The 27,147-nt window shown below is 37.6% G+C and overlaps 1 protein-coding gene across 1 annotated transcript in view; it reads left to right on the forward strand.

Moving 5' to 3' along the window:
* Positions 1-27,147, forward strand: part of LOC144660433 (uncharacterized) — a 115,997-nt gene that overhangs the window by 74,985 nt on the left and 13,865 nt on the right. The window contains exons 11-14 of the mRNA XM_078521050.1: positions 210-302; positions 1,413-1,493; positions 4,842-4,916; positions 5,046-5,120. Of these exons, the coding sequence (XP_078377176.1) occupies positions 210-302; positions 1,413-1,493; positions 4,842-4,916; positions 5,046-5,120 (324 nt within the window). The remainder of the gene's footprint in view (positions 1-209; positions 303-1,412; positions 1,494-4,841; positions 4,917-5,045; positions 5,121-27,147) is intronic.

A 27,147-nucleotide genomic window follows, 5' to 3' on the forward strand; every position in this document is an offset into this window, starting at 1 on the left:
ATTTGCCACTCCATCTTCCTAAAAATCACCATTTGGGTTATTCCCCCCAGATGATACCGACAAACCTACTGGCTCATGGACTATAATAGCTGTTTACTTATGTCAAACCGACTAACCAAAAGAAACGCTTTAATCTATGCATATAATTAAAAAAAATAAAAATAAAAAAGATTGTGTACGGTCGGCCATGTCTTTTTTTATTCTCCTAGATTTCTGGGTGCCAACCAATTGCAGAATATTCCGTATCGAGCCTTTGCTAATCTCGCTCCATCTATCATAGGACGTTACACCAGTCACATTTTGTGAGTATCAATGTTCAGTACATCGTTGAGAGTAGAAGGAGGGGAAGTTAATCGCATCATCGCTATTTCTAAGTTATGCAGTTTTATAAATATGACAAATGAACAGCAAGGACGAAACGTGAAACTGAGTTCGTGAAACAGGTAAAGAGGTCGGCAAGTGACGGGTAAGCTAAGGTAAGTTTTCTCCCATGCATTTCACTGTAAATACTAGTGGCCGTTTTTTAAGTGCCGACATTCAACCCAGTCGCCATTTTCTCTTCAATTGCGGTAGTGGAAACTGTGCAGAAAGAGCCACAAGAGAGGGTCACAAGAGGATCAAAATGGCGTACTTGTGAAAATGGGCGCATTTCCTCTCATGCAATCTCTCTTGTTCATATAATTATACACATGGCATTTGCCCACTAAAAGGCAAATGACGCGTAGTCTGCTCTAGACTCATCTAACTAGTAATCGTAGTTGCTGCCGATCCATTGTCATGTTATTCAAATCGAATTAATAATTTACTGCCAAAATTAGCCATGTTGCCTGCATGGTGGTCCCCGCTTAGGACACAAGTTTTTCTTTCGATTAAAATATCAGCCAGGAAATGCCCGTCCTTGGTTCCTTCCTTAACTGTCTAAAAAATTAACATTAATTTTGATGAAGGATTGGACTGTGAAACATTGTGGAATCCTTCTGATGGCGAGTGGTGCGCTGTTTGCTAGAAATAAATTACGCTGTAAACAAATTGTTTTTTTCTACTCTAGTCCGCCTGTGAATCGTCATTCCTGTCTATTCAAGCGTCATTTAAGAGAAAAAAAGCTAGCTTGAGCGATCAACAAATTTCCATTCTCTACATAAGTTAGCCTTGTTGCCAGTATGAAACTTGTCGGTTCTCAAGTGGTTATCACAACTCACTCTCGCATATATTGATAGTTCTAGAATTTTGGCCGCTACTTGATTCAATCAGATCGCACTTGTTATCACGTACGGCAACTACTACTACAACAACAAAGACAATAACATTTTAGAAATAGACTTTATGAAAAATTACCAAAAATTGTGTATTTTAATCATAGAAATAATCAAATTGGTCTTTATTGCATTATGATGTTAATGTTATCGTTCAAGAATGTTCTCGGATAATCCTATAAGGACAATCGAACCAGAGGCATTCAGATGGGTACAATTTCCTAATCAAGGAATGCAAATGTAAGTTGGCGAGAGTTTATTCATTATGACCATTATGTTCATTTTCATTATCAACACCATCACCATCACTATAATATTATATCATCACCATCGCCATTAAAAGTTCCATTCCCGCTATGAAAGCGTGACGTCTTTGATACTCGAGATGTGGTACCATTTGATATATTTTCATTGTCGGATTTGTTGTCGTATACAGTGTAAATTGGTTGATGTGTTGCTTAGAGCGTTGTTTTTCGTGTTAAAAAAGCGATTTACATCCCCTATAGTCTCCTGACCAAAGTTTCAACGTAGTTGAGCATTGAATGAATCAAACACGTGGTAATGATAAAGTAAACTGTAAGAAAAGAGAGAATTATTTAAGTGTCGAAATCCGTAGCTGCTAGAAATTAGGTTTTACTTACAAATTATTTATTTGTCAATTACTAAAAACGACAAATATTGAAACTAAATGTAAGGATATAATCGAGGGTAAATAGAGTATACAGCTATTTCAAAAACGTTGTCGGGTCAAAGCCCCGGGGGGGGGGGGGGGTACTCCCATATGTGGCCTATATAGGTATGTGCCGCCCGATAGGGTATGGTTTTTGAGGTTCTTAGTCCATAAATAGAGTATCATTTTTGCTCCTTTTGGCAATGTGTATCCGCTGTGATCCTTAGATAGGATACCTAAATTCTATTAGCTAAAAGAAACGCCCAGCTAAACGAGAAAAATTATCTGAAAACTGAATTTTCAGTTCAGGTATTAGAAAAGCGATTTTATAAAGATTTGTGTCTTGCCGTGCGCGGTTAGCCGTTATTTGGGTCGTCACGGAACATTTCTCCTCCCCTTAAATAGGGTGTCATTTTTCGGTTTTGGGCCTTAAAAAGGGTATCAATTTTCGCTTTCTTTATCCTTAAATAGGGTCAGGGTTTAAGAACCTTGGCGGCACACCCCTATCCGAAATTTATGGGAGTACCCCCCCCCCCCCCCGGGGGTCAAAGCTTAAAGCTAAAAGGCAAGACCGTACGGCGTTCTGGGTATTCACTACAAATTTGCATATAAGCTTCATTAAATTCACAAATTTGTATTTCGCACGTGAAGAATTCACGAGTTTGTTTTTCTTCTCAGGAGGCCTTTCTGTAGCTTTACTTTTACTTTCGCTTAGCTCTGACTTTTTGGTATACGGGTTTTTGCATACCCTAATTCTCATTTCAAATTCTCTAGAGGTACTCTATGCAGCATCTTGTCTGTTTTTCTGTAAAAAGCAGCTTTTTTACAAAGATATTTCTTGTAAAAAAGCAGCGTTTTTACAACTATATAACTGTAAAAAAGCTGTTTTTTACAAGTATATATTCTTGTAAAAAAGCAGCTTTTTTACAATTATATAGCTGTAAAAAAGCTGCTTTTTTACATAAAAAGCAGTTTTTTAACAAATATATATTCTTGTAAAAAAGCAGCTTTTTTACAACTATATAACTGTAAAAAAGCTGGTTTTTTACATAAAAAGCAGCCTTTTTACAAATATATATTCTTGTAAAAAAGCAGCTTTTTTACAATTATATAACTGTAAAAAAGCTGCTTTTTTACATAAAAAAGCAGCCTTTTTACAAATATATATTCTTGTAAAAAGGCTGCTTTTTTACAATTTTATATTTGTAAAAAAGCTGCTTTTTTACAAAAGCCGTTTTTTACACAACATATGTATGTTTATGTATGTATGTATGTATGTATGTATGTATGTATGTATGTATGTATGTATGTATGTATGTATGTATGTATGTATGTATGTATGTATGTATGTATGTATGTATGTATGTATGTATGTATGTATGTATGTATGTATGTATGTATGTATGTATGTATGTATGTATGTATGTGCCACCCTGCACGTCACCGAGTGCTCTGGGCTTCCGATACTGGCAGTTGCTTCGTTATGGAATTTCCTTGCCAGCAATCTGTCCTGATTAAAAACAAAAAAACAAAAACAAAAACAAACAAAAAAACAACAACCAGAGACCAGCAACTCTCATAGCCTTCCCCTCACTTCCCACTGTGGGTTAAAGAGAGCCCAGGAACCCAGGCCTCAAGGCTGCTGAGTCGGCCAAAAAAAAAATCGGGACCAGTCCTGGCCACATTTCAAAGCAAAGTCTTTGGTTAAACAAGCAAAAAAGCTGACTTTAGCCAACCCTCTAGCCGGCCTGCAATTCAACTGCTGACCCAGGGCTTCCTAGGGTTGTTAGCTCATGTCGGGGCAACCTACTCACGGTGACGATGACGGAGTTCACTCTTCCCTCGAATTACTGGGGCCGCGATGGCCTGAAGGCCGACTGCTTTGGCCTTCAAGCACGGATACGGAAGTCTTCGTTTTGTCAAATTCAGACAGATTGTGCCAGGAAATGACCCTAGCGACAGCGAAAGCCAGCCCGGCATGTGCCAGACCGCACGAAACCGAGTAGTCTGGTCTACCAAGACTGCATTATGCCTCGTTAGGGAATTTTTTGCTAGCAATGTATTAATTTTGTTTTAGCAACAGCAAAAGTCAGCCCGGTACTTGCTATACTGCACGTCTCCGTGGCTTTGGCCTACCGAGACTGCCTTTTGCTCGTTAGGGAATTTCCTTGCCAGCAATATGTCCTGATTAAAAAAAATAAAAACAACAAGACCCCCGGAACTGTCAGGGGCCAGCAACTCTTATAGCCCTCCCCTTCCTCCCCCGTTGAGATAGCCTAGGGGCACTGCTGGAAAGCCTCCCTACGCCAGGTCACAGCTGACCTCTCACAGTCATTAACGCAGCTGAGCCCGGCCCGCAAAAAAAAAAAAAAAAAAAACAACAACAACAACAACAAAAAACAAAAGCCGAGTTCAGTCCTGGCCCCATTTCCAAAAAAAAATTGCTGAAGCAAGCAAAAAAACTACCTGCCCCTGAAGTTGGTGATGGAGCCCAACCTGCCCCCTCCCCCTCCCCCATAAAATTTCTCGGACTGTGTCGACCTTCAATCACGCATCCCGGAGTACACGTTTTGTCAAATCCAGACAGATTTATGTATAAATAAGATGGGCCTTGCTAAGTCATAGGTGGAATGGAGTAAAACACTTACAGTGGAATTTGTTTAAAAGAACAGTGAGATCATGTTTGCTTTAAAGGAGGCAAGTATCTTATTTGAAGGGTGGAATTGCTTCACAGTTTTGATCGTAGACACCGTAGTGACTGTCTACTGCAAGTAACTGGAGACTACGTTTTCATATCATATGTTGTTTGTTTGAGAAAGATAGCCAAATCTCTTTGACATCAATTTTTGATTAATCCTGTACATAAATAGGACACACGCATAAAAGACGTTTCTCTATATGTAATATCTTTATGACAGATTTTTGCTGAGGACGAAGCTGAAGATATTGAGCCTGGATTCCTTTATTGGCCATAGTGTTCAAGATTTTCAAATGTGACGTATCTTCTTTTTAGATAAATGTTTTGAAAACTATCCTGATAATTAATCTTTCTTTTTTTACAGAAGACAACTTAGAAAATACCTCTGCCATGGTCTTTATTGATATTTTGGTGTTCCTTTCAGGCTGATAGTTAACAGAACGCTTTCAAGAGTGAGATATGTAACGGGGCGATATAAGGATAAGATCACAATATATCTGTTAGTACATTTATAAATAGCCGAACGTCCTTATTTGTTTTCACATGCAATATGTGGCTATGTGCCTTTAATATGTTGAGATTAACCCTAGTGTTACTTGAGCCAAGTTCCCTGTCGGTTTTCAATCTCTATTTTTGATGGACTGTCAATTAGTGTTTAAGGGAAAGGGGAGAGTACAGTATGGACAACAATTTCCTTATTTGCATGCAGACTTGACACCTTTTTATGCTACAACTTGAAACAGTGTCACATTTCTATTCAACTTTTTATTTCACCTTCACTTCAATTCGCTTCTTCGACATTCTGCTTACACTACTTCAGGGGTGGGGGGGGGGGGGGGAAACTCCCTTTGTTACACGACTGAAAACAGGGTCATAGCGGTACCGGGCAACCGAATGTGCGCAGTAGCTATCGAATGGTTGCTAAGGGCACAGTGAATAGCTTGACAAAGTCATTGTCTAGTTTGCATGTCTTGGTCTTGACCGTGCACAAACACAATAGCTATTTGCATTTTGTTTGTTCTTTTGAAGTTTGCCGGACATCACAACAGTGAAAACGGTGTTCAGTCTGGCAAAAGTAGGGCTTGCGAATTATACCAATTAAAAATAACTCCAATGATTCTAAAATGATTTACCATTTTTTGGTTGTTAAATGTCAACCGTGACCATTGTTTCGCTTGGTATTCCACGCCGCCAAAACATTCTCAGTGACGTGAAACATCAAACGCAAACATCGCCACTATTCGCATTTCACACGCATGTAGTCATTGATATTTAAATCTTTCTGAGAAAACAAAACTTTGGGTGACGTCTTTCTTAGCAACGGCTTAATTGATATAGACTCGCAGCGTTTCCAGGCACTGCTATGTCTCCAAAAAAAAGTGCCGACTTTCTCCCCCCCCCCCCCCCTGTACTACTTTAACTAGGTTTCTATGGTCGCTACAGTATCTCCCTTCAACTCTTGCGCAGTTTACAATGTAGTTTACATTTTTTCTGGAACTCTCATGAACACCGCTTGTATTGCGTGTTTGCGGTAGGATTCCTGCAGACTCCGTGGCACCAAGTGAAAACCGCAAATTAATTAAATTAGATTTTGAGACTTTCGTAGCGCTTTTGTAATTAGGAATGCAAAAACTTGCATAGGAATTTTCGGCTTGAAACTCTTGATAAACAGGAAACAACTATCCTAGCTGTACTGCATTTTTAAAAACCTCTCTAAAGAGATGTTTTTTGATTAGATTTGTTGCTTACCTTTTGAGAAATGTCCTTCGTGCAGTTTAAACCGTAAATTAATTAAATTAAGGTGAAATAATTGGCTTTATTATTTAAAGGAAGAGAAGTGCTATCGATGTTCGCCGTGAAACAAAACAAAAACGAACTAAAGCATCATGCTACGGCTTTTTCAAGGAAAAAAAAGTATTTTGTTACAAATGAACAAAGGTGTTGTGTTACGTTTGCAAAGATTAGCTTAAGAAAAACCCGGGAAGAAATACAAATGGTGTTTCAACGTCTTATTGAAAGTAAACAAGAAGCTTGAGAAGCTTAAAATCGGGCGCTTAATAATTAGCTATCTGTTTTGACTTGAAAGGCAGGGTACAGTACAGTAAAAATCACTGGAAAATTAGTCACTTAAACCTATTCAGGCCGGGGTGTTGAGGCTCGCGCTGACTTTGGACGCTTATAAGTTTTTCATGATTCAACCAAACGCTGCCACACTTTGCGCGTTTATCTAAATTTATCTCGCAATAATTTGGTAGGATTAGTTATTGTGCCAGTAACTTGAAATCACCATGGCAACGTCATTTTGACAGGCTTGTTTTCCCAAATTTGAATTTTTCGTGTTTCTATTTAATAATGGAAATCTGGAATGTTTTCAAGATTGCTTTATTACTTAATGACATAATGATCTCAGTTTATAAAAATATATTTCGCACAATACAAATAAACGATTAAACTAGACGTCTAGAAAATATAAATTTGTAACACTTAGCAGCCTTTTCGCAATACTTAATAAAGGCGGGTTTTTACCTGAAGACCAATTTTTCCAACGCTTTAGGTGGCTGACGCATTTCAGTATTTTACAGCCCTTACACTTTAATGGAACAGTATACAACTCCTAATCAGGTACCTACTATTGTCAAGAAAATGATCACAACTTATTGACCAATGATTATAGGTATTTGTTTCATACCATTACTGTAATAGCAACTGGTGAAGAATAGTAGTACTGACCCAAAGTATAAGGGCTGGAAAACACTGAAAACCATTTCAGCCGCGTTTCAAGGAATCCAAACAAGCTTTACTTATCCCATGTATATTTGTTTTGCAGTATTTTGTTAATTTTGGACGATTTTGGGGGATGTCTGGGAGGCGATAGTTTTTCTCAAAGGATTAGTAAAATTTAGACAAATAAATATTGGAAATATTGGAGATTTAATGTGATTTTAAAATTTGATTTTGAAGTTAAAAATTGGTGGACGGACACCAAACCGTCTCCTGACAACCCGGAGTGCTCTTGCGAGGGGGTCAACTGTTTGGAGATGTTTCCATTCTTTTCTTAAATCCCTTCTTTAAATCTCTTAAAGTACCATTTGAATTTAGGTAGAACCCCACCTAAGGATTTGTTCTTGTGAGAAAACAACAGAAGTCAAAGGTTGCGTGATATAACCAAGCATGGATTTTAATTCTCCCTCCCTTTCCATCTGCTAAGCCTTTCACCCCCACTTGTCACTCCCTTTCTACTCTCATTCAATTTAATGTTTGTTTACATTTCCTAACCAATTCAGTATCGTACTAATCTGTTCCAAGCAATCAGATAATAACAGAAATTTGCCTTAATTTTAATCTCCCATACCAAGACCTTACAGTATAAACCGCTAATAAAACAAAACACACTTGATAATAATTCTCCGAGGTTATACACCTTGCAGTATTAACGTGCTAACGAACTTTATAACAAACCCCATGTCGTACTAAGGATTTTTACTGATCAACATAGAAAATAAGTTCACAATGGTTTGTTCCCAAAACATTTTTTTACTGTACATAGGGTCTGTATATTGACCTGTTAAGTAACTTGTATACCGTATTGAAAAATTCAGAACGAACCGACTTTTTCCCGCTACCATGATATCATGTTGAATAATTAGCTCGTTCGAAACCGTAGCAAAATCGTTAGAGACAAACAAGATACAGCCGTTTACTGGCAGTCTTTGAAAATCCTGAATTTGAATTCGTCAAAATGAGCCAAAATAAAGTTTTAAAACTTCCTTTATCAATATGCTTCTTATCTTTTTATTCAATTCTATGAACTGCTTTTATGCAGTACTGTCCACAAAGATTTCAATTTCCTCAAAGTTTCGGGACAAATGGATACAAAATATTTCGTGCAGAATGTAATTTGATTTAGCAAATGTTTTCACGTCTATAAATACTTCAAGCAGTGAATGAAAAAACGTTTTGTTTTCATCGATGAGAGCCACTTTCAAATAGTTAATGCATAAAAAATAACAATCAGATCAGAATACAATAATTATTAAGGTAAGGTCTCGCTATTATGTCTCGGCAGAGATACTTCTTTTTTGCAAGTTCAAATGTATGCACATTTCGTGTGAAATGTAATTCGATTCCATTGTCTTGTTTACAAACTCTTTCTTAAGAAAGTTGTATTTTCGTGAATAAAACCCATTGGCCTGTTTTGTTTTCCTGATCATGTTTGTCTGTGATTTGTACAAAACATGTGGTCTTTTTTTCGGAACTTTAAGTTGTACAAAAATTCCTATTTTGAACACAGATGTCACTTCCGGAATTTCTCATCTAAAATTCAATTGGTATTTAATTATAATAATTCGAAGTTTTCATTTTCAAGTCATCTTTTCATTCGATAGCTTTACTGATCTCGTAAAAAATTCCATTCAAGTTCACACCAATACTGTACATTGCCAAAGTCTTGAGAAGTGTCTTACTAACGTCACTAGTCAAATCTAAAATATATCCAAATCAAGTTGTGCAAACATCCTACTCTTTGTGACAGGCGACTTTGACGCCCTACTGTGCGGAAATGAAAATCGACATACTTCTTGCTAAATATATAAAAAATAGTTTTAAAGTGGAGTCCGCCTCAAAAAAATGTACCGCCAGATCACACTGCTATTTGTAGAAACCAGCAAAGCGTCTAGTTTCAAAGTTTCCCACAAAAACATTGCGTGACATGAATGACGTTATCCCTTTTATTTACAAAAATAGCTTCAACTTGTCAAAGCAACTACAGTTTCACAATGGTGATTATTAATACTTTATCCCTTAAGCGTTTTTCTCTGTCCTCCCGCCGAAGCAAAGAAGAGAAAAAAAAAAGTCGACCCAGTGTTCCTACAACAATTAACTGTCAAAACTGAAATGAAACCGATTGGCCCAGGCTATCCCCGTCATTTTTAGCCGACAGGAGACTATCGTCTAGGACGCCCAAAGGGTAAACTATAAATCGGCCACGCCCGATTAACTAAAGCAAAAAAAACACGAACATAAAACATAATACTTCCAATTGTCGACCCCATTGCATTCTGCACTGTCCTTTTAGTCTCTGAGTTTTTTTATCTCGCGATGATACTGTACTAATTGTCAGTTAAGACGGCCGGAAGCTTTGTCACTCGAGTCTCAGAAATCTGACGGCATTTTTTTGAAAATACTTGATCCATGAACAAGTGTTGTTTTCAGATTTTATAGTGCACTGATTTGTTAGAACTGGGGTGTTATATCAACGGCATATAATGAATAAAATGAGCTGAGAAAGGCCCGAAGCCATTCAGAGTTACCACCCGTTCTCAAATAAACAAAGCACACTGACAAAAGGCCCGAAGCCACACAGAGTTACAACGCGTTCTCAAATAAACAAAAGACACTCTGTTAAAAAGCCCGAAGCCATTCAAAGCTACAACGAGTTTTCAAATAAACAAAACACACTCTGACAAGAGGCCCAACGCCAATCAGAGCTACAACATCTTCCCAAAAAAAAACAGTAAAATACTTTGACAAAGGTGCCAAAATCCACAATAATTACAAGGCGACCAAAAGCTAATTAGTTTTGTCTTCGACAAGCCTTTGCTTCCCGCCAGAATTTGCTAATAGATTTGGAACGTAACCTACTGATATTAGGCCCCCCAAATGAGGCCCCAACCTACAATACCAGGCCCCGACATACAATATCAGGCCCCGATCTACCATATCAGGCACAGGAGGCAAATTATCACTTAATCTACTTAAGTACTGAACAGTTTTATGTATTATTTGCCATCTAGTAGTCGGACACTGGTTGGCTGACACGTCACTCACGTTAAACTTACTCCTGAGTCTATAAATGCCGGCGAATAAGAATTTGCTGAGAGAGTCACGCAAAGCGCTTTGTGGCACGCAGGTATTTATGAGGCTGACAGTTCCCTTTTTCAAGCGCGTTTTAAAACGGGAAAACATGAAGCGATTGCTTAGAGTTTTGAGAATCTAAAAGAATTATCCTTAAACTATATAAAATCATAAATTTTGTGGCGATCAAACGCGATTTGTTTAAGCTGTGAGCAATTTTCGGAAGCCTTCGTTTTTAATAAAATGCGATTATTTTTAAAATGCCACGGTGAATTTTTTTTGTATTTACCTCAAAACGCTGCCAAACAGTTAAAGTTTACGCACAACAACTTACAGGAAAATCCACTCCGTAGATTTCCTGAACGAGCGACTTCTTCATTTTGCCTTTAAAAACTGTTGTGTTATGCGTCTGTCTTGACCATCGCATAAATATGATACTTAGAACAACCATGTACCAGCCAGTTTTGAGGCTGATGTCACCTTAATCTTGTGTGTAAAAGTTAAAAAGATCGTGTATATACATCAAATGTTAGCAGTCAATAAAGATGGATATTTTTCTGCCGAATATTTGAAAATATCAAACAAATGACGTAATTTCAAATTGCGAAAAATTTGTCGATTTGTTTTTCATTTTTTTAATGCTGCAGCTAGAACAGGATACTGCAAAGGTTTGTGCCAAATTTCAGCGTGTTCCTTTCATACGGTTTGAAGAATTTCGGTCGGAAAGTCAGGTACATTTGCTTTCCAAGTTCTAGTCGCTTCGTAAACCCCGCATTTTGAGTAAAATTATTCTGTTGTTGTTCGAAGAGAGGTGATACATTTGATGTATATACACAATCTTTTTAACTTTTACACACAAGATTAAGGTGACATCAGCCTCAAAACTGGCTGGTACATGGTTATTCTAAGTATCACATTTATGCGACGGTCAAGACAGACGCATAACACAACAGTGTTTAAAGGCAAAATAAAGAAGTCTCTCGTTCAGGAAATCTACGGAGTGGATTTTCCTGTAAGTTGTTGTGCGTAAACTTTAACTGTTTGGCAGCGTTTTGAGGTAATTACAAAAAAATTCACCGTGGCATTTTAAAAATAATCGCATCTTATTAAAAACGAAGGCCTCCGAAAATCACTCACAGCTTAAACAAATCGCGTTTGATCGCTACAAAATGTATGATTTTATATTGTTTAAGGATTATTCTTTTAGATTCTCAAAAATCTAAGCAATCGCTTCACGTTTTCCCGTTTTAAAACGCGCTTAAAAAAAGGAACTGTCAGCTCATAAATACCCGCGGGCCACCTTTGGATCCCTGCAGTAGTGTTTACCCGTAGACAATACAGGTTTATTTATATGTTATTTTAATTAGTTTGTGCTGTTAGCACGCTAAATATTCGCCTTTAGAAACTAAAATATTTTCTTGGTGATATCTTGTTTGGCCTTAATGTCTGACGAACTGTACGTCTTCATTAATTTTTCGCTCAAGCAAAATGAATAGTAATATTACACCGGAAATATAGGTGGTTTTCACTGTTACGCCACTGTCACGCCGCGAAAAAATAAATCCAAAACTATTGAGTCAAAAAAATCAAGAATATTACAGTTTGTAGAAAACTACTATATAAACATTCACATTAACACTTCCTGCAAATCCTCAACTGTACAGATTGTTACAAAATGCAGAAAAATGCATTTTTTAAAGCCGTGACAGCCTTCTGGCAACTATCTTCGATCTCGTGTGGCGTGAAACTCCGAAATTCAAAATGCTCTATCTTAAAGACGGCGAATGCTATCAAGCTAAAAAGATATATATATATATATAATATATATATATATATATATATATATATATATATATATATATATATATATATATATATATATATATATATATATATATATACAAATATTAAGATAGAGAGTAAATGTAACTCGAGTTTCACGCACTAAGCGATCATCAGACTGATTCTTAGAGTGAAAAAACTTCAGTTATAAACTTAAAATTTCAAATTTAAGAACGGTTGGAATGGCGCCTCCTCTGATTGGATGCTGTAAAGAACTTGTTCTCATGACGACATTTAGTGACCAGCTCAGATTTCTTGTTGAGGAGCGAAACATCGCGAGCGGATAAGATGCAGAGCTTTTCAGACAGACATAGATTGCAGTGGGAAGGGTTGCCTCTGTATGCGTTTGCTCTCTTGATGATGCGCCAATTAATTTGATAGTCGGTGTTGCTGTCTTTCAAGTGCCAGATGTGTTTTGAAAGTACTGTAGCGTGCGAATGTTTTCGGTCTCTGAAAGAGAGTTTGTGGTTGTTGTATCTTGTTTTGAATTCGTGTTCTGTCATTCCAATGTAAGTGTTTGTGTTTCCGGTTGTTGTTGTTACAGTGGCTTCGTAGATTACGTTACGTGAAAGACACGCACCATCGAGAGGGCAAAGGTCTTTGTTCCTGCAATTGCATTTTTTTTCGCTACTAACACCATCGCTTTCAGTAAGGATTCTCTGATTGTGGCTCTTGATAATATTTGCCATGTTGGTAGTGCAGCTGTAGCTGACTTTGAGACTGTTTCTATTGAAGATTTTGCGGAGTTTGCTTGTTTTTGGAAAATGTTTATCAACCAGGTTTAGGAAGGATTTTGCGATGTTTGTCTGAACACTTTGGCTAAATGGCGGATTAAACCAGATTATATTTCTTGACCTCTTTCTTTGGTTTCTTTGGTTTTGATTTCTGTCAAATTGAATTGTCTCCTTGTAACCGCTGGATTTTAGGGCATCGTTGTAAAGAAATCTGAGCTGAAATCTGAAATCTGAAAAATCTGAAATCTGAAATCTGAAATCTGAAATCTGAAATCTGAGCTGGTCACTAAATGTCGTCATGAGAACAAGTTCTTTACAGCATCCAATCAGAGGAGGCGCCATTCCAACCGTTCTTAAATTTGAAATTTTAAGTTTATAACTGAAGTTTTTTCACTCTAACAATCAGTCTGATGATCGCTTAGTGCGTGAAACTCGAGTTACATTTACTCTCTATCTTAATATTTGTATTTAGCTCTGCATATTCATGCATAGAGCACTCTTAGGATAAGTGAAGCAATCTAGTCATTGTTTATTCGTTTATATATATATATATATATATATATATATATATAAAAAACAAAATGTAAAGGGAAGTCACAAAACACAACCCGCGGTCTGGCCAGGACCTCACGCATGCGCACAACCTATCACCTATCACCAGTTTACCACATGGCTTGTGTGGAGCTGGCGCTTAAAGGGGTGCTTTGCACCCGCCTCGGCAGTAAAGGGCAGACTACATAGGGCTTTTAGTCCTATTGCTGCCCGACGGCTATGCCATGCTGATGAGGCCTAACAAGGCCGAAACAGCTGTCCATGGTTGCCACTGCCCAGGTGATAGGTTGTGCGCATGCGTGAGGTCCTGGCCAGACCGCGGGTTGTGTTTTGTGACTTCCCTTTACATTTTTGTGTTTATATATATATATATATATATATATATATATATATATACTTCTTGGAATTGAATAGAATAAATTTGTAGAGCGCTCAACTCTGAGAGGAGCAGTGATAATAATAATGATCAAAAGTAGAAGATTTCAATTCATCGTTTAATTGCGACAACGCTGTTTCGTGTGATCAAAGTATGACCACACTCATCAGGCAACATCAACAAATGACCGTTAAAATACATAAACTGGCAATAAAAGGCTAACGTAAGGTTGCTATGCGATATAAAAACAGTTGCTAGGATATATAAAAACTATAGCGTTTAAAAACAGAAATTGCGTGTACTAAAGATCGATTGCGTTACTTAACCACAAAGTTCTTGAGAAGGAATCTGTTTCTGTGTGGGCACGAGCTTGCTAGTTCATTTCGCTTGTTAAGACTGCATAAATTCTTTTTACAAATGATTACAAATTTTTCAAAAAGACATAGATTACATTTGTTGTTAATGTTATTGTAGGGTCTACACTGCTAAATAATTCTCCACTTGATACTGAAAGGTTTGTTGGTGTCTTGGAGTGTCCAAACGTGTTTAGACAGTTCAGTCTCGTTTCTCTTGTTTTCGTGTCGAAAAGATGCTGTGTGGTTTCTGTAGCGGTCTTTGAAATTAGTGGCGAGGCCTACGTATGATTCTGATGATGTTTGTGTTGTGACTGTGGCTTGATAAACTACATTTTGTGACAGGCATTTTCCGTCGAGTGGGCATTGATCTTTCTTTCTACAGTTGCATTCTTTGTTGCATGTTTGTGTTGTTTGCGACTGGTGGTAATCTGATAGTACTGCTTTGTTGTGTGACGAGATGATACTTTTCATGTTAGGCATGCAGGAGTAGCTGAGTTTTAGTGTATGTTTGTTGAAGATCTTGTGTAGAGGGTGTCCGTTTGGGAAGCATCTGTCAATGATGTTTAGGAACTTCCTCCCCAGGTTAGTTTTCACGTTAGCATTCCATGGGGGGTTGTACCATACGATTTTTCGTTGACGATTTCTGTTGCGCTTCGGCTGTGGGTTGTACGTGAGCTTGTGGTTGTAGCCGCTCTCGTCAAGCGCTTTCTGGTACGGCGGAATGGCTTCGTCGAAAACCTTCTGGTTAGATGAAATGCTAGTTAGTCGTTTGTTGATATTTTCTGGGATGTTCTTTAGAAGTGCGGGTGGGTGGTTGCTTTGACGATGGACGTAGAGGATTTTGTTGTTGGGTTTCATGAAGGGCTTGTAAGATCCGCTTGTAAGGTCGAGGGTTACGTCTAGGAAGTTTATGGTTTTCTTGTTAGCTTCGATGGTGATTTTGAGGCCATTTGACTTGAAAATTTCACAAACTTCTTGTTTATTTTTTCGATTTGCTTGGGTGTTGCTTTGCAAACCGCCAGACCATCGTCACGGTAGAGACCAACTTGGCCTTTAAATTTCGGCGTGATTAGAGACAACATGTACAGGCCGACGAGTTCGCATGTTTCGGCTCCATCGTATAAGCCCATCGTCACGTCGAATAAGTTGTTGGAGAAGTACCTCAAACGTCATCGACTGGTTTAAAGCAATCCCCAACAAATCTCAACACGCGTTCATAACTTTCGATGTATGTGACTTCTACCCATCCATTTCCGAGCAGCTTCTGACAAAGGCACTAGACCATGCATCCCAGTTCACGCACATCACTCCTCAAGACCGTCACATCATCACGCACGCGAAGAAATCGTTGTTGTACCACCAGAACACGCCATGGGAAAAGAGAAACTCCAACAACTTATTCGACGTGACGATGGGCTCATACGATGGAGCCGAAACATGCGAACTCGTCGGCCTGTACATGTTGTCTCTAATCACGCCGAAATTTAAAGGCCAAGTTGGTCTCTACCGTGACGATGGTCTGGCGGTTTGCAAAGCAACACCCAAGCAAATCGAAAAAATAAAACAAGAAGTTTGTGAAATTTTCAAGTCAAATGGCCTCAAAATCACCATCGAAGCTAACAAGAAAACCATAAACTTCCTAGACGTAACCCTCGACCTTACAAGCGGATCTTACAAGCCCTTCATGAAACCCAACAACAAAATCCTCTACGTCCATCGTCAAAGCAACCACCCACCCGCACTTCTAAAGAACATCCCAGAAAATATCAACAAACGACTAACTAGCATTTCATCTAACCAGAAGGTTTTCGACGAAGCCATTCCGCCGTACCAGAAAGCGCTTGACGAGAGCGGCTACAACCACAAGCTCACGTACAACCCACAGCCGAAGCGCAACAGAAATCGTCAACGAAAAATCGTATGGTACAACCCCCCATGGAATGCTAACGTGAAAACTAACCTGGGGAGGAAGTTCCTAAACATCATTGACAGATGCTTCCCAAACGGACACCCTCTACACAAGATCTTCAACAAACATACACTAAAACTCAGCTACTCCTGCATGCCTAACATGAAAAGTATCATCTCGTCACACAACAAAGCAGTACTATCAGATTACCACCAGTCGCAAACAACACAAACATGCAACAAAGAATGCAACTGTAGAAAGAAAGATCAATGCCCACTCGACGGAAAATGCCTGTCACAAAATGTAGTTTATCAAGCCACAGTCACAACACAAACATCATCAGAATCATACGTAGGCCTCGCCACTAATTTCAAAGACCGCTACAGAAACCACACAGCATCTTTTCGACACGAAAACAAGAGAAACGAGACTGAACTGTCTAAACACGTTTGGACACTCCAAGACACCAACAAACCTTTCAGTATCAAGTGGAGAATTATTAAGAGCAAGTTTGTAGAAGAATCGAACAAAAATTGTTTTTTGCGGCAATTCTTAAAATACAGGGATTTCGCTCATCTTCTGCATGAAGGTAGTCCTTATTAAAACTAAAAACGTTATGTTGTTTTTTTCTTCAAATAGTTTTATTTTTCCGAGAAAAACGAAATTTTCGATTTGACATCTAGACTCGTCTAGACTCGATTGAAAGGGTACAAATTGGGTTGAAAATTGACCATTTTCAATCGATTCGTATGTCAAAACCATCACGCGCAGAAAAAAATAAATACAACCGGTCTATTACATGACTCTTCCTTGTCTAAATAAGCATAGTTTCAAGAGGTTTGGTTTAATCTAATTATTTTACGGTAAACAAAACCAGACTATTCTCACGCGAAATGAAAGTCGGTCGGTCAAAAGAATCGTCATTTTCACTATGTGCCTTATCTCAGAATTCCTTGAGATAAATATATTTCAATTGTAGAAGGATGATACTTTCAAAATATTTAAAGTTTTGTCTGGGTAAATGATTGAGCACTTGTCAAAAAATTATTCAAAATCGTACAAATACGACACAAAATCACGCAAGCTTTCGAATGCGTGACCAAAAGTATTACCACCGTATTTGTTCTTTAAATCAATTTAGTCGCAACACTAGCAATACCAAGGCATAAATCATAATAAATATGTTCACCTTTGCTTGATTATGATATCCTGTCCCATGCAATACGTTTTTTCCTGTCATTTCTTCAATGGCTTCCCGTTCAGTTCGCATGCCGCTTGTCGAATCCGTCTGCGACTGGTGAATTTGAAGCAACCACCGATACGAGTTTAACCAAATATGTATCGTCATGATTAACAAGCCCTTTTTGTGTTACTTGATTAAGCCATATTTCAGGTTATAGCCGGCAAAGCGTTTTCGATAAGCCACTTTGCAGTGCCTGTTGGCCCCGTTATTATTCCAAGTGAAGTATAAATTTGCATACTTTCGAGACAAGCGTGACAGTTTTTTATACTTAGGGGGTGGGGTGAGGAAGGGTCTTAAATTTTTAGATGAATCAAATGTTTGAACACGTTTGGGGATGAATTGTCACAAGCTAATACCGTATTTTACATGGGGATGTAAAAGAATTTCACAACGTCAAACCTGACCCCACGGGAACAAGGATACCAGTTTTCTGGAATATGACATTTGATATTTCTCTTCCTACATCTCTATCTCCTTTAGAAGTCTTCCCTTTACTGTGATAAGCAATCTCGTGAGGAACTTTGCATGTATTGGAACTTTTTCGCCATCCAATTCCAAGCTCGGATCGATGAAAGGGACAGATAGTAAAAGCGCTAACATCCTGTTGCTTGTTAAAGATACCTGGTGTTAATGGCGAACAGGAACTTATTCTCCTTAGAGCATGCTCTAAGGAGAATAAGTTCCTGTTCGCCATTAACACCAGCAAAAGACCAGAGGGACTTATGATTTTCTATATCCTTGTTACATGAGCAAAGGGACCTCGGTTATTAATTTACTTTTATCGCGTCGATCATACGAGCAAGGACTGCCAACTATCGTTTTAAAAGAACAAGAAACTTCCATGAGACACCAAGTGCAGCGAGAACATGTGGAGTTTCCAACAGTTCACCAGACAACTGAAGGAAAAAGCACTTTACGGGGACTGTGTTGTGCCGGTTGCTCCACAAATGGTTCGTGAGAAAAAAGAAATCATTCAAACATCTATAATCGAGTTTAGTAAATTACATTAGTGGCTCGTCTCCTAAAAGTAAACAACGTGAATTCTCGCACACACAAGGTCAATTATTTTACTTTGTTGTTTTGGAGAATAATAAAGTACATAACTGAATTATATGGTTTTTATAGAAGGAGCAACCAGCAATTAGTAGATTATAGACTACCACCAAACCGGAAACGAGAAGCAAACGACTTTTAGAGAGTCTAACGTTAATAGAATACAACACTCTTTCCTGACAGCGGCTTTTTGTCAATACTTTTACGGGTTTTCTCTCTTTGATTTTGAGCGTAAGCAGAACTTATAAGTAAAGTAAATCACGTAGCAAATACGAGTTTGTGACAATTCATCCCCAAACGTTTTCAAGCCATTGATTCATCTAAAAATTTAAGACCCTTCCTCACCCCACCCCCTAAGTATAAAAAACTGTCACGCTTGTCTCGAAAGTATGCAAATTTATACTTCACTTGGAATAATAACGGGGCCAACAGGCACTGCAAAGTGGCTTATCGAAAACGCTTTGCCGGCTATAACCTGAAATATGGCTTAATCAAGTAACACAAAAAGGGCTTGTTAATCATGACGATACATATTTGGTTAAACTCGTATCGGTGGTTGCTTCAAATTCACCAGTCGCAGACGGATTCGACAAGCGGCATGCGAACTGAACGGGAAGCCATTGAAGAAATGACAGGAAAAAACGTATTGCATGGGACAGGATATCATAATCAAGCAAAGGTGAACATATTTATTATGATTTATGCCTTGGTATTGCTAGTGTTGCGACTAAATTGATTTAAAGAACAAATACGGTGGTAATACTTTTGGTCACGCATTCGAAAGCTTGCGTGATTTTGTGTCGTATTTGTACGATTTTGAATAATTTTTTGACAAGTGCTTAATCATTTACCCAGACAAAACTTTAAATATTTTGAAAGTATCATCCTTCTACAGTTGAAATATATTTATCTCAAGGAATTCTGAGATAAGGCACATAGTGAAAATGACGATTCTTTTGACCGACCGACTTTCATTTCGCGTGAGAATAGTCTGGTTTTGTTTACCGTAAAATAATTAGATTAAACCAAAACTCTTGAAACTATGCTTATTTAGACAAGGAAGAGTCATGTAATAGACCGGTTGTATTTATTTTTTTCTGCGCGTGATGGTTTTGACGTACGAATCGATTGAAAATGGTCAATTTTCAACCCAATTTGTACCCGCTCAATCGAGTCTAGACGAGTCTAGATGCAAATCAAAAAATTTCGTTTTTCTCAAAAAAATAAAAATATTTGAAGAAAAAAACAACATAACGTTTTTAGTTTTAATAAGGACTACCTTCATGCAAAGGATAAGCGAACAATTTTTCATAGCATTACCGGACGTTGTCGGATTCTTCTATAAATCTCCTCTTAAGCAGTGTAGACCCTACAATAACATTAACAACAAATGTAATCTATGTCTTTTTGAAAAATTTGTAATCATTTGTAAAAAGAATTTATGCAGTCTTAACAAGCGAAATGAACTAGCAAGCTCGTGCCCACACAGAAACAGATTCCTTCTCAAGAACTTTGTGGTTAAGTAACGCAATCTTTAGTACACGCAATTTCTGTTTTTAAACGCTATAGTTTTTATATATCATAGCAACTGTTTTTATATCGCATAGCAACCTTACGTTAGCCTTTTATTGCCAGTTTATGTATTTTAACGGTCATTTGTTGATGTTGCCTGATGAGTGTGGTTATACTTTGATCACACGAAACAGCGTTGTCGCAATTAAACGATGAATTGAAATCTTCTACTTTTGATCATTATTATTATATATTATATATATATATATATATATATATATATATATATATATATATATATATATAACCAACAAATGCAGTGAAATTCTCATCTGCTACAAAGTGCTCAATAGCTGAACTAGAGCGGTGAATAACAGTAAAATCTCAAGAGTTAGTTTATATGGTCATTTATTCGCTACTCTGAGTTTCATGCCTCGAGCGAATAAATGACCATATAAACTAACTCTTGAGATTTTACTGTTATATATATATATATATATATATATATATATATATATATATATGTTGTGTAAAAAAACGGTTTTTGTAAAAAAGCTGCTTTTTTACATAAAAAAGCAGCTTTCTTACAAATATATAATTGTAAAAAAGCAGCCTTTTTACAAGAATATATATTTGTAAAAAAGCAGCTTTTTTACAGTTATATAATTGTAAAAAAGCTGCTTTTTTACAGGAATATATATTTGTAAAAAAGGTGCTTTTTTATGTAAAAAAGCAGCTTTTTTACAGTTATATAATTGTAAAAAAGCTGCTTTTTTACAGGAATATATATTTGTAAAAAAGCTGCTTTTTTACAAGAATAGAATCGTAAAAAAGCTGCTTTTTTACAAAAATATATATTTGTAAAAAGCTGCTTTTTTACAAGAAATATCTTTGTAAAAAAGTTGCTTTTTTACAGAAAAACGGACAAGATGCTGCATAGAGTACCTTTAGAGAATTTGAGTTGAGAATTAGGGTATGCCAAAACCCATATACCAAAGCGCAACTGTCTTAAAGCCTCAGTCGAACACTGAGTCACAACGTTAATATTATGCGAAACGTGTAGCATTTCTAGATCTGTTTAGTTGCCTAGTTGCTACACTTTTTGAAGTGTTCGTGATAATGAAGCGATCTTGCATGCCCGGTACATCAAGCCTGTTTCATTTCGATCAAGATATTGATTTTCGTTCGCTAAAAAAAACAGGGACTGAAACAGGCTACTATGTTTCGACATGTGAATGTTTACGCAAGGGTCATGCAGAGGTCACGAAAACTAAATCATTTGGTGAAATCAGGATATTCACTTTTTAAAATTAGCTCTATTTAAACTACATTCATACGAATCTCGTGCTTCGGTGATGCGAAAATTAAGAAGGGAAGCGGTTTATTATTTGAGGCCAGCTGCTTCATCAAAACTAAACAGTCATCATTCCGGCGGCCTTCGATCGGCGAGTTGAAATTTAAATCTGTTTAAAACAACAAACGTCTGCTTTTAGGCTAAGAGTTAGAATATAATACGAAGAACTTGCTCCAGTGTTTATCGATTTAAATTTATTTCAAACAAACGAAAAAACCTAACCGTTTTAATTAGTCTTTGCTGAGCTACATGTATAGCAGACAGACCTTTTTCTTGCAAACCTAATTTTGTAAAGAAACCGGCCATAAACATGTTCACACATTAAAATACAGAATGACACTGCCAAATAATTCAAGCTTTTTAAGCGTACAGAAAGATTCAGAACACTTGCTTTAATTGAAAGAAAGCTATAGCCTTCGAAACATTTTTTTTACAAATATATAAGTGTAAAAATGCAGCTTTTTTACAAAATATATAATTGTAAGAAAACCGCTTTTTTACAATGCCGTTTTTTTACGCCACATATATATATATATATATATATATATATATACACCCGTTTTCAAAAACGTTTTCTTCAGAGAGATATATAGATAGATAGATACCTTTTGTTTAGAGTCGGTGAACCATGTTATTTTTGCATGAACCGCACGCTTGTTAACACCAGACTGTTAACAAAAACACACCCACGTGAGAAAACAAACTGAATATTCGAGTGTCTCAATTCCCTTTGATGGTTGACGGTTAAAAATAAGCCGTTTTCGCGGTTGATGGCGGCAAGGCCATTTGACGGATGACGGTTAATTTTATGGAATGACGGTTATAACAAGAAATTAAATCAGCAAATTTGGCTGCAATTTTTCATAAAAGATTACAATTTCGCCCACATTTTGACTTGCTCACCATCAGAGATCAAATTGCCTAATGCTTCTATTTGTCTTCCCGATGTTGTTATGGAATTTCTGTGTTCAAAAAGCTCCTCTGATTCTGTATCGCCGTAGGCACTGTCCACGGGACACTTTCAATTTCTTGCTTGTAGCCAGACGAAAATACTACAAAGACAATAACAGAAAAAAGGCCCACTTCCTTCATATTTATATTTTTAATTCATAGCCTCTTACAGCATACTGAAACAAATGAATAAATTCAGAATTTTTACTGAGGCACCGTGCCTCGGTTCGCCAGTTACTAACTACAGCCCTGAAATTCATTTACTTCAAAAGGTTCGCGCCCATTGACTGTCGATTCCTTGTTTGCTATTCTTTTCTGAGGCCCCGTCCACACTGACCCGGGTAAATTTGAAAACGCATCTTTTTTTCTCCGGTTAGGCCAACCGTCCACACTGAAACGGCGTTTTCACCGAAAACGGAGCTTTTCAAAAACGCTCACCAATGAGCGTTTGGACTTGGAGCGTGAAATAGTGCATTTTTATATTTTATTGTAAATAATTTTAGAGGGCCACTGGTTTGTTAGTATTTTTTATGTTATTTTAGTGCTACCCTCGTTAAATAAAGACTTTACTTTTACTTTTACTTACTAATGAAGCGTGTCGTTTTCAAATTTACCCGGGTTAATGTGGGCGGAAAACATTTTACGCGGCGTTTTCAAATTTCTCCGTTTTCAAATTTACCCGGGTCAGTGTGGACGGGGCCTGAGACTGAAGTATGTGCTTGAGATCGTTTAATCAGTTTTTCCTTCTTACTTCGATGAGTGCTTACTTCCGCCTCAAAAGACGCTTGACATCGTGCTTGGTAAAAGAGAAAGAGCCGCAAAAGCGAGATCATGCTTAGTAATTCTCAGTGACTCGTTTATGATCTGTAATTATAACACCAGTTATAAATTGAAAAGGCCGACGTTCTTCGACACCGGAAATGTTTCCAGACGGAAGTCGGTTTTGAATATTTAAACGAACATTTATAAACAGCTTTACTTGACTTCATTTTAGTCACTCGTTGATATCCGAGACAGTCGACGGCTAATATTTTGCTGGCTTTATTGACGGTAAAAAATATTGCATTTTTACTGTTGACGGTTAATTTTTTGACCATTTGACAGTTGACGGTAAACTGCATTGCGATCCTCATATTGTTTTATCAAAATAAAAGGGTATTGATCGTGACGAAAGGAAGCTTTTCAGAATATCGTATCTCTTAGCTTTGGCGACCAAACATGCCAATTCGCGAGGGACGGACGTTCGCAGATCGTTCGCGAAAGCGTTGCAAAATGTTTGTTCGTTACGCCTAGTAACTTCGGTTTCGTGAGCGCTCTTCCGAGCTCCTAGAACAAGTCAAATGATTCGCCAACGCAAATCTTTACTAACAGGAGCGGGCATTTTCTGTCGCCTTTCTGTCCACGATCAATTCATTTTTATTTTGAAACAATTAATATGAGATTCATTTTGTTTTCTCATGTGGGTGTGTTTTTGTTAACAGTCTGGTGTTAACAAGCGTGCGGTTCATGCAAAAATAACATGGTTCACCGACTCTAAACAAAAGGTATCTATCTATCTATATATCTCTCTGAAGAAAACGTTTTTGAAAACGGGTGTATATATATATATATATATATATATATATATAATCGAAAAAGGTGAATTAAAAAAATATATATATACATAAATCTATTGTTCTTATGTTATTTGACAGATTACAAAAGATATATATATTTCTATATATATAAAGTATTCATTTTGAAAGGTTTTTTTTTTTTTTTATATATATATATATATATATATATATATATATATATATATATATACATCTAAAAGCCAGTGAAGGATAAAAACTCAGGTTTCATGCAATTCTGGGTTTAAGAATTTTGATGACGTCACGTGAAAACCAAGAATAAGTCCACTCTCGCCTTGCGAACACCCCGCTATTACGGACTTTCGCTATTACAGACACATGCAAAACGACGCCCGAGCGTGTCCGCTAAAGCTATAAATTCCTACATAGGATAGGGTTCCAAAAAAATTCATGCGTGTAGAGTGGACTGGAAAAAAATTTCTGGCAAGCTGTGCCCTGGGTTGACATCATCAATATCAGCCACCTGTTAAAAGTTTTTAGCATCTGGACTTAGGTAAGAGGGATTCATAGCACAATGTTTTGTCCCCCTCAGTTGGCTTTTTTGTCAGTGGCTACCGATCTTGGTACATTTTTTTTTCTCAAATTCAAGATCACACATGGTGTTGTGACATGAAGAACAATATTTTGATTACACTCTTAGTCGTATCGAATATACCAGAATACATGTAGCTGCTGGAACATGACTGGAGTAAACTTTATATCTAGAAATAGTTGACACTAGCTTGCCCCCGCATACGATAACATCATGCCCCGAACGACAACATAACATACATGACCGTACCCAAATTCGCAAGTAGCCAATCAAAAGCGCGATCTACTATATGGGGGCCTGGTACGGAGGGGGGTGGGTCTGATATGGGGGTCCTGTTTTGGGGGGTGTGGAATGGGGGGGGGGGGGGGCTGGTATGGGGTGCCTGGTATGGGGAAAACGTTCAGCCGTGAAAACGTGGGCACGATGAAAATGAAAACGAACCTGGGCAAGCTGAGCCCAAAAACTCCGCTACCACGGAACGGAACAAAACCATAAAATAAACCCAGAATCTAAGTTATGTGGGTGGCAAAAGAACGATGGCTTAAAACCATCAGAACAGAAGAACAAACAAAACTTAAGTTTAACAGTTTTCACCGAGTAGATGGCACGGTATTCAGTCCAAAGTAAAGAGCATCGGTAAACCATTAAGCTGGATCGCTGAAACGTTGTAGCTTTGACTGGTTTCGAAAATCCAGAAATCCATGCGATCATTGTTCGGTGTGTTCGGCACGGCAGTAAGAAGCAACATTTGAACTGAAGTCGTGGAGTTTTACCATCGAAAGACCTAGAAATGTGGTGAACGTTTTAGAAATAAACAAATCAACATTAAATCCCAGATTTTCGCCGATCCGAATCCATTTTAAATTGAGAATCGAACTTAAAGAAAGCGAAGCAAAATATTTCCATCTATATTTGGAAGTCTCCTAAAACGAATAGAAACTGTACGTCTCAATAGGCCATTTCCGAGTCACCCTTTCCCTCTGTTTCAAAACAAGTCTACGTGCGAAACCATTCATATGAAAATGAGTTTCACCAACAGGTTTATTTTCGCCTAAATCAAACTCATTTTCATTTGAATGGTTTCGCACGTATACTCGTTTTGAAACAGATGCAAAGGGTAACTTGAAAATGGCCTATACGTAGAAGCGGTAAGTTGATCGCATCTCTTAATTGGCATAGCTAGCGCGTCATTTTGAACACTTGAATTACCACAGGGGGCCCTCGCATCAGACAAGAGAATAAATAGGAATAAAACTTCACCTGCTTTTGTCGCGTCTCTTTTTTATTTTTACGCGGTCTGCAAGTTGGTGGTCTGGAGCCGAATAAATTATTCGCGGTCAGTTTGAACGAGGACTGGAACAGAGAAATCTTCGGAACCGCTTGTATCTCTTAGTTTATGACAAGCGGTGAAACTGTAAATGACAGCCTTCAAATTTGACAAAAACTCGCAGCCAAATATCTGTCTGAATTTAACTATACTTACTCGGCAGATAGAAAAAAGGTTTAACTAGACATTCATGAGCTTATTTTGCCCGATTGTTTCTAAGGTATACAATATTTTGGCGTCGTTTTAAAATCTTTGATTTGGTTGCATCTTCCTGCCAGTTGGGGGGTCACGGAAGTAAGAATTTCGATTCGTTGATTGATTGTTAAGGCGGAAGTTAATGATATTGTTTGTTCTGATTGGTGCTTTTCAATTCCGGAAGTTTTTTCTTTTTGTTTTGGAATTAGAATGATCGACTCAATATTTAATTTCGTTCTCAGATGAGATTTGTAAAACATGCAAAGAGAACGGTGGTTGCTAATTAAACCTTTTGCTAGGCGACGTTCATTGTTGCCGATGAAACACATTGCCGGCGGACAAGATATAACCTTTTTATATCTACTATTCTGCTATTTTGAATTTGCTTGTCGAGGAAAACACAGCCATTTCTCAAACTCATCACCATTAAGCCGAAACAAGAATTGCAAATCAGAAGGTCACAAAACAAAAGGCGTAATTAGCGGAACACTGCCTGCACGTTCTATGCAAAACAACAACGAGAATGGGAAAAAATCAGGCTATACTTTTTACAGAGCGTGTAAATTTACAGACATTTTTATTCAGATTTGAACACTGCTTTTAGCATCCGACTACAGGGCGGTACTGAACTGACAGACCAAACAAAAGCATGATTGACTAGTTTCTTTCAATTTTTTAATTTTTAGGCTTCCTTCAAGTCAAGGCTGCCGCCGAAGCTGTTTAAACAGATTTACGCAAACTATATTTAAGGATTTTAAGCGATTTTTAGTTTTGGGGTGGTATTGAGACTATATTTGACAACTCGGGAAGATATTAGGCCATTTTGCACGCATTGCTGTCTCTTCCACAAATTACATTTTTACTTCCGGTTGTAAGATGGTCTTCCACTACAGTGACCCCCACAGCTGGCAGAAAGATTCAACCATGAAAGCTGAGAGTTTCACCCCTTGTCACTATTAAGCACTCGTAGCTTGATCGGATGTCGTCCCGATAATTAATATTTACGAATGTTTCGACACGTCACAGACCCCACCTCTTCTCGATTCCAGACCTTTAACCTGCTAGAACAAGTATTAAAAATTCAAAATGGCCGATACAACGCG

The sequence above is a fragment of the Oculina patagonica genome, chromosome 7, assembly GCF_052425735.1.
Source record: "Oculina patagonica isolate OP01 chromosome 7, crgOcupat, whole genome shotgun sequence".
In the NCBI taxonomy this organism is placed as follows: domain Eukaryota; kingdom Metazoa; phylum Cnidaria; class Anthozoa; order Scleractinia; family Oculinidae; genus Oculina; species Oculina patagonica.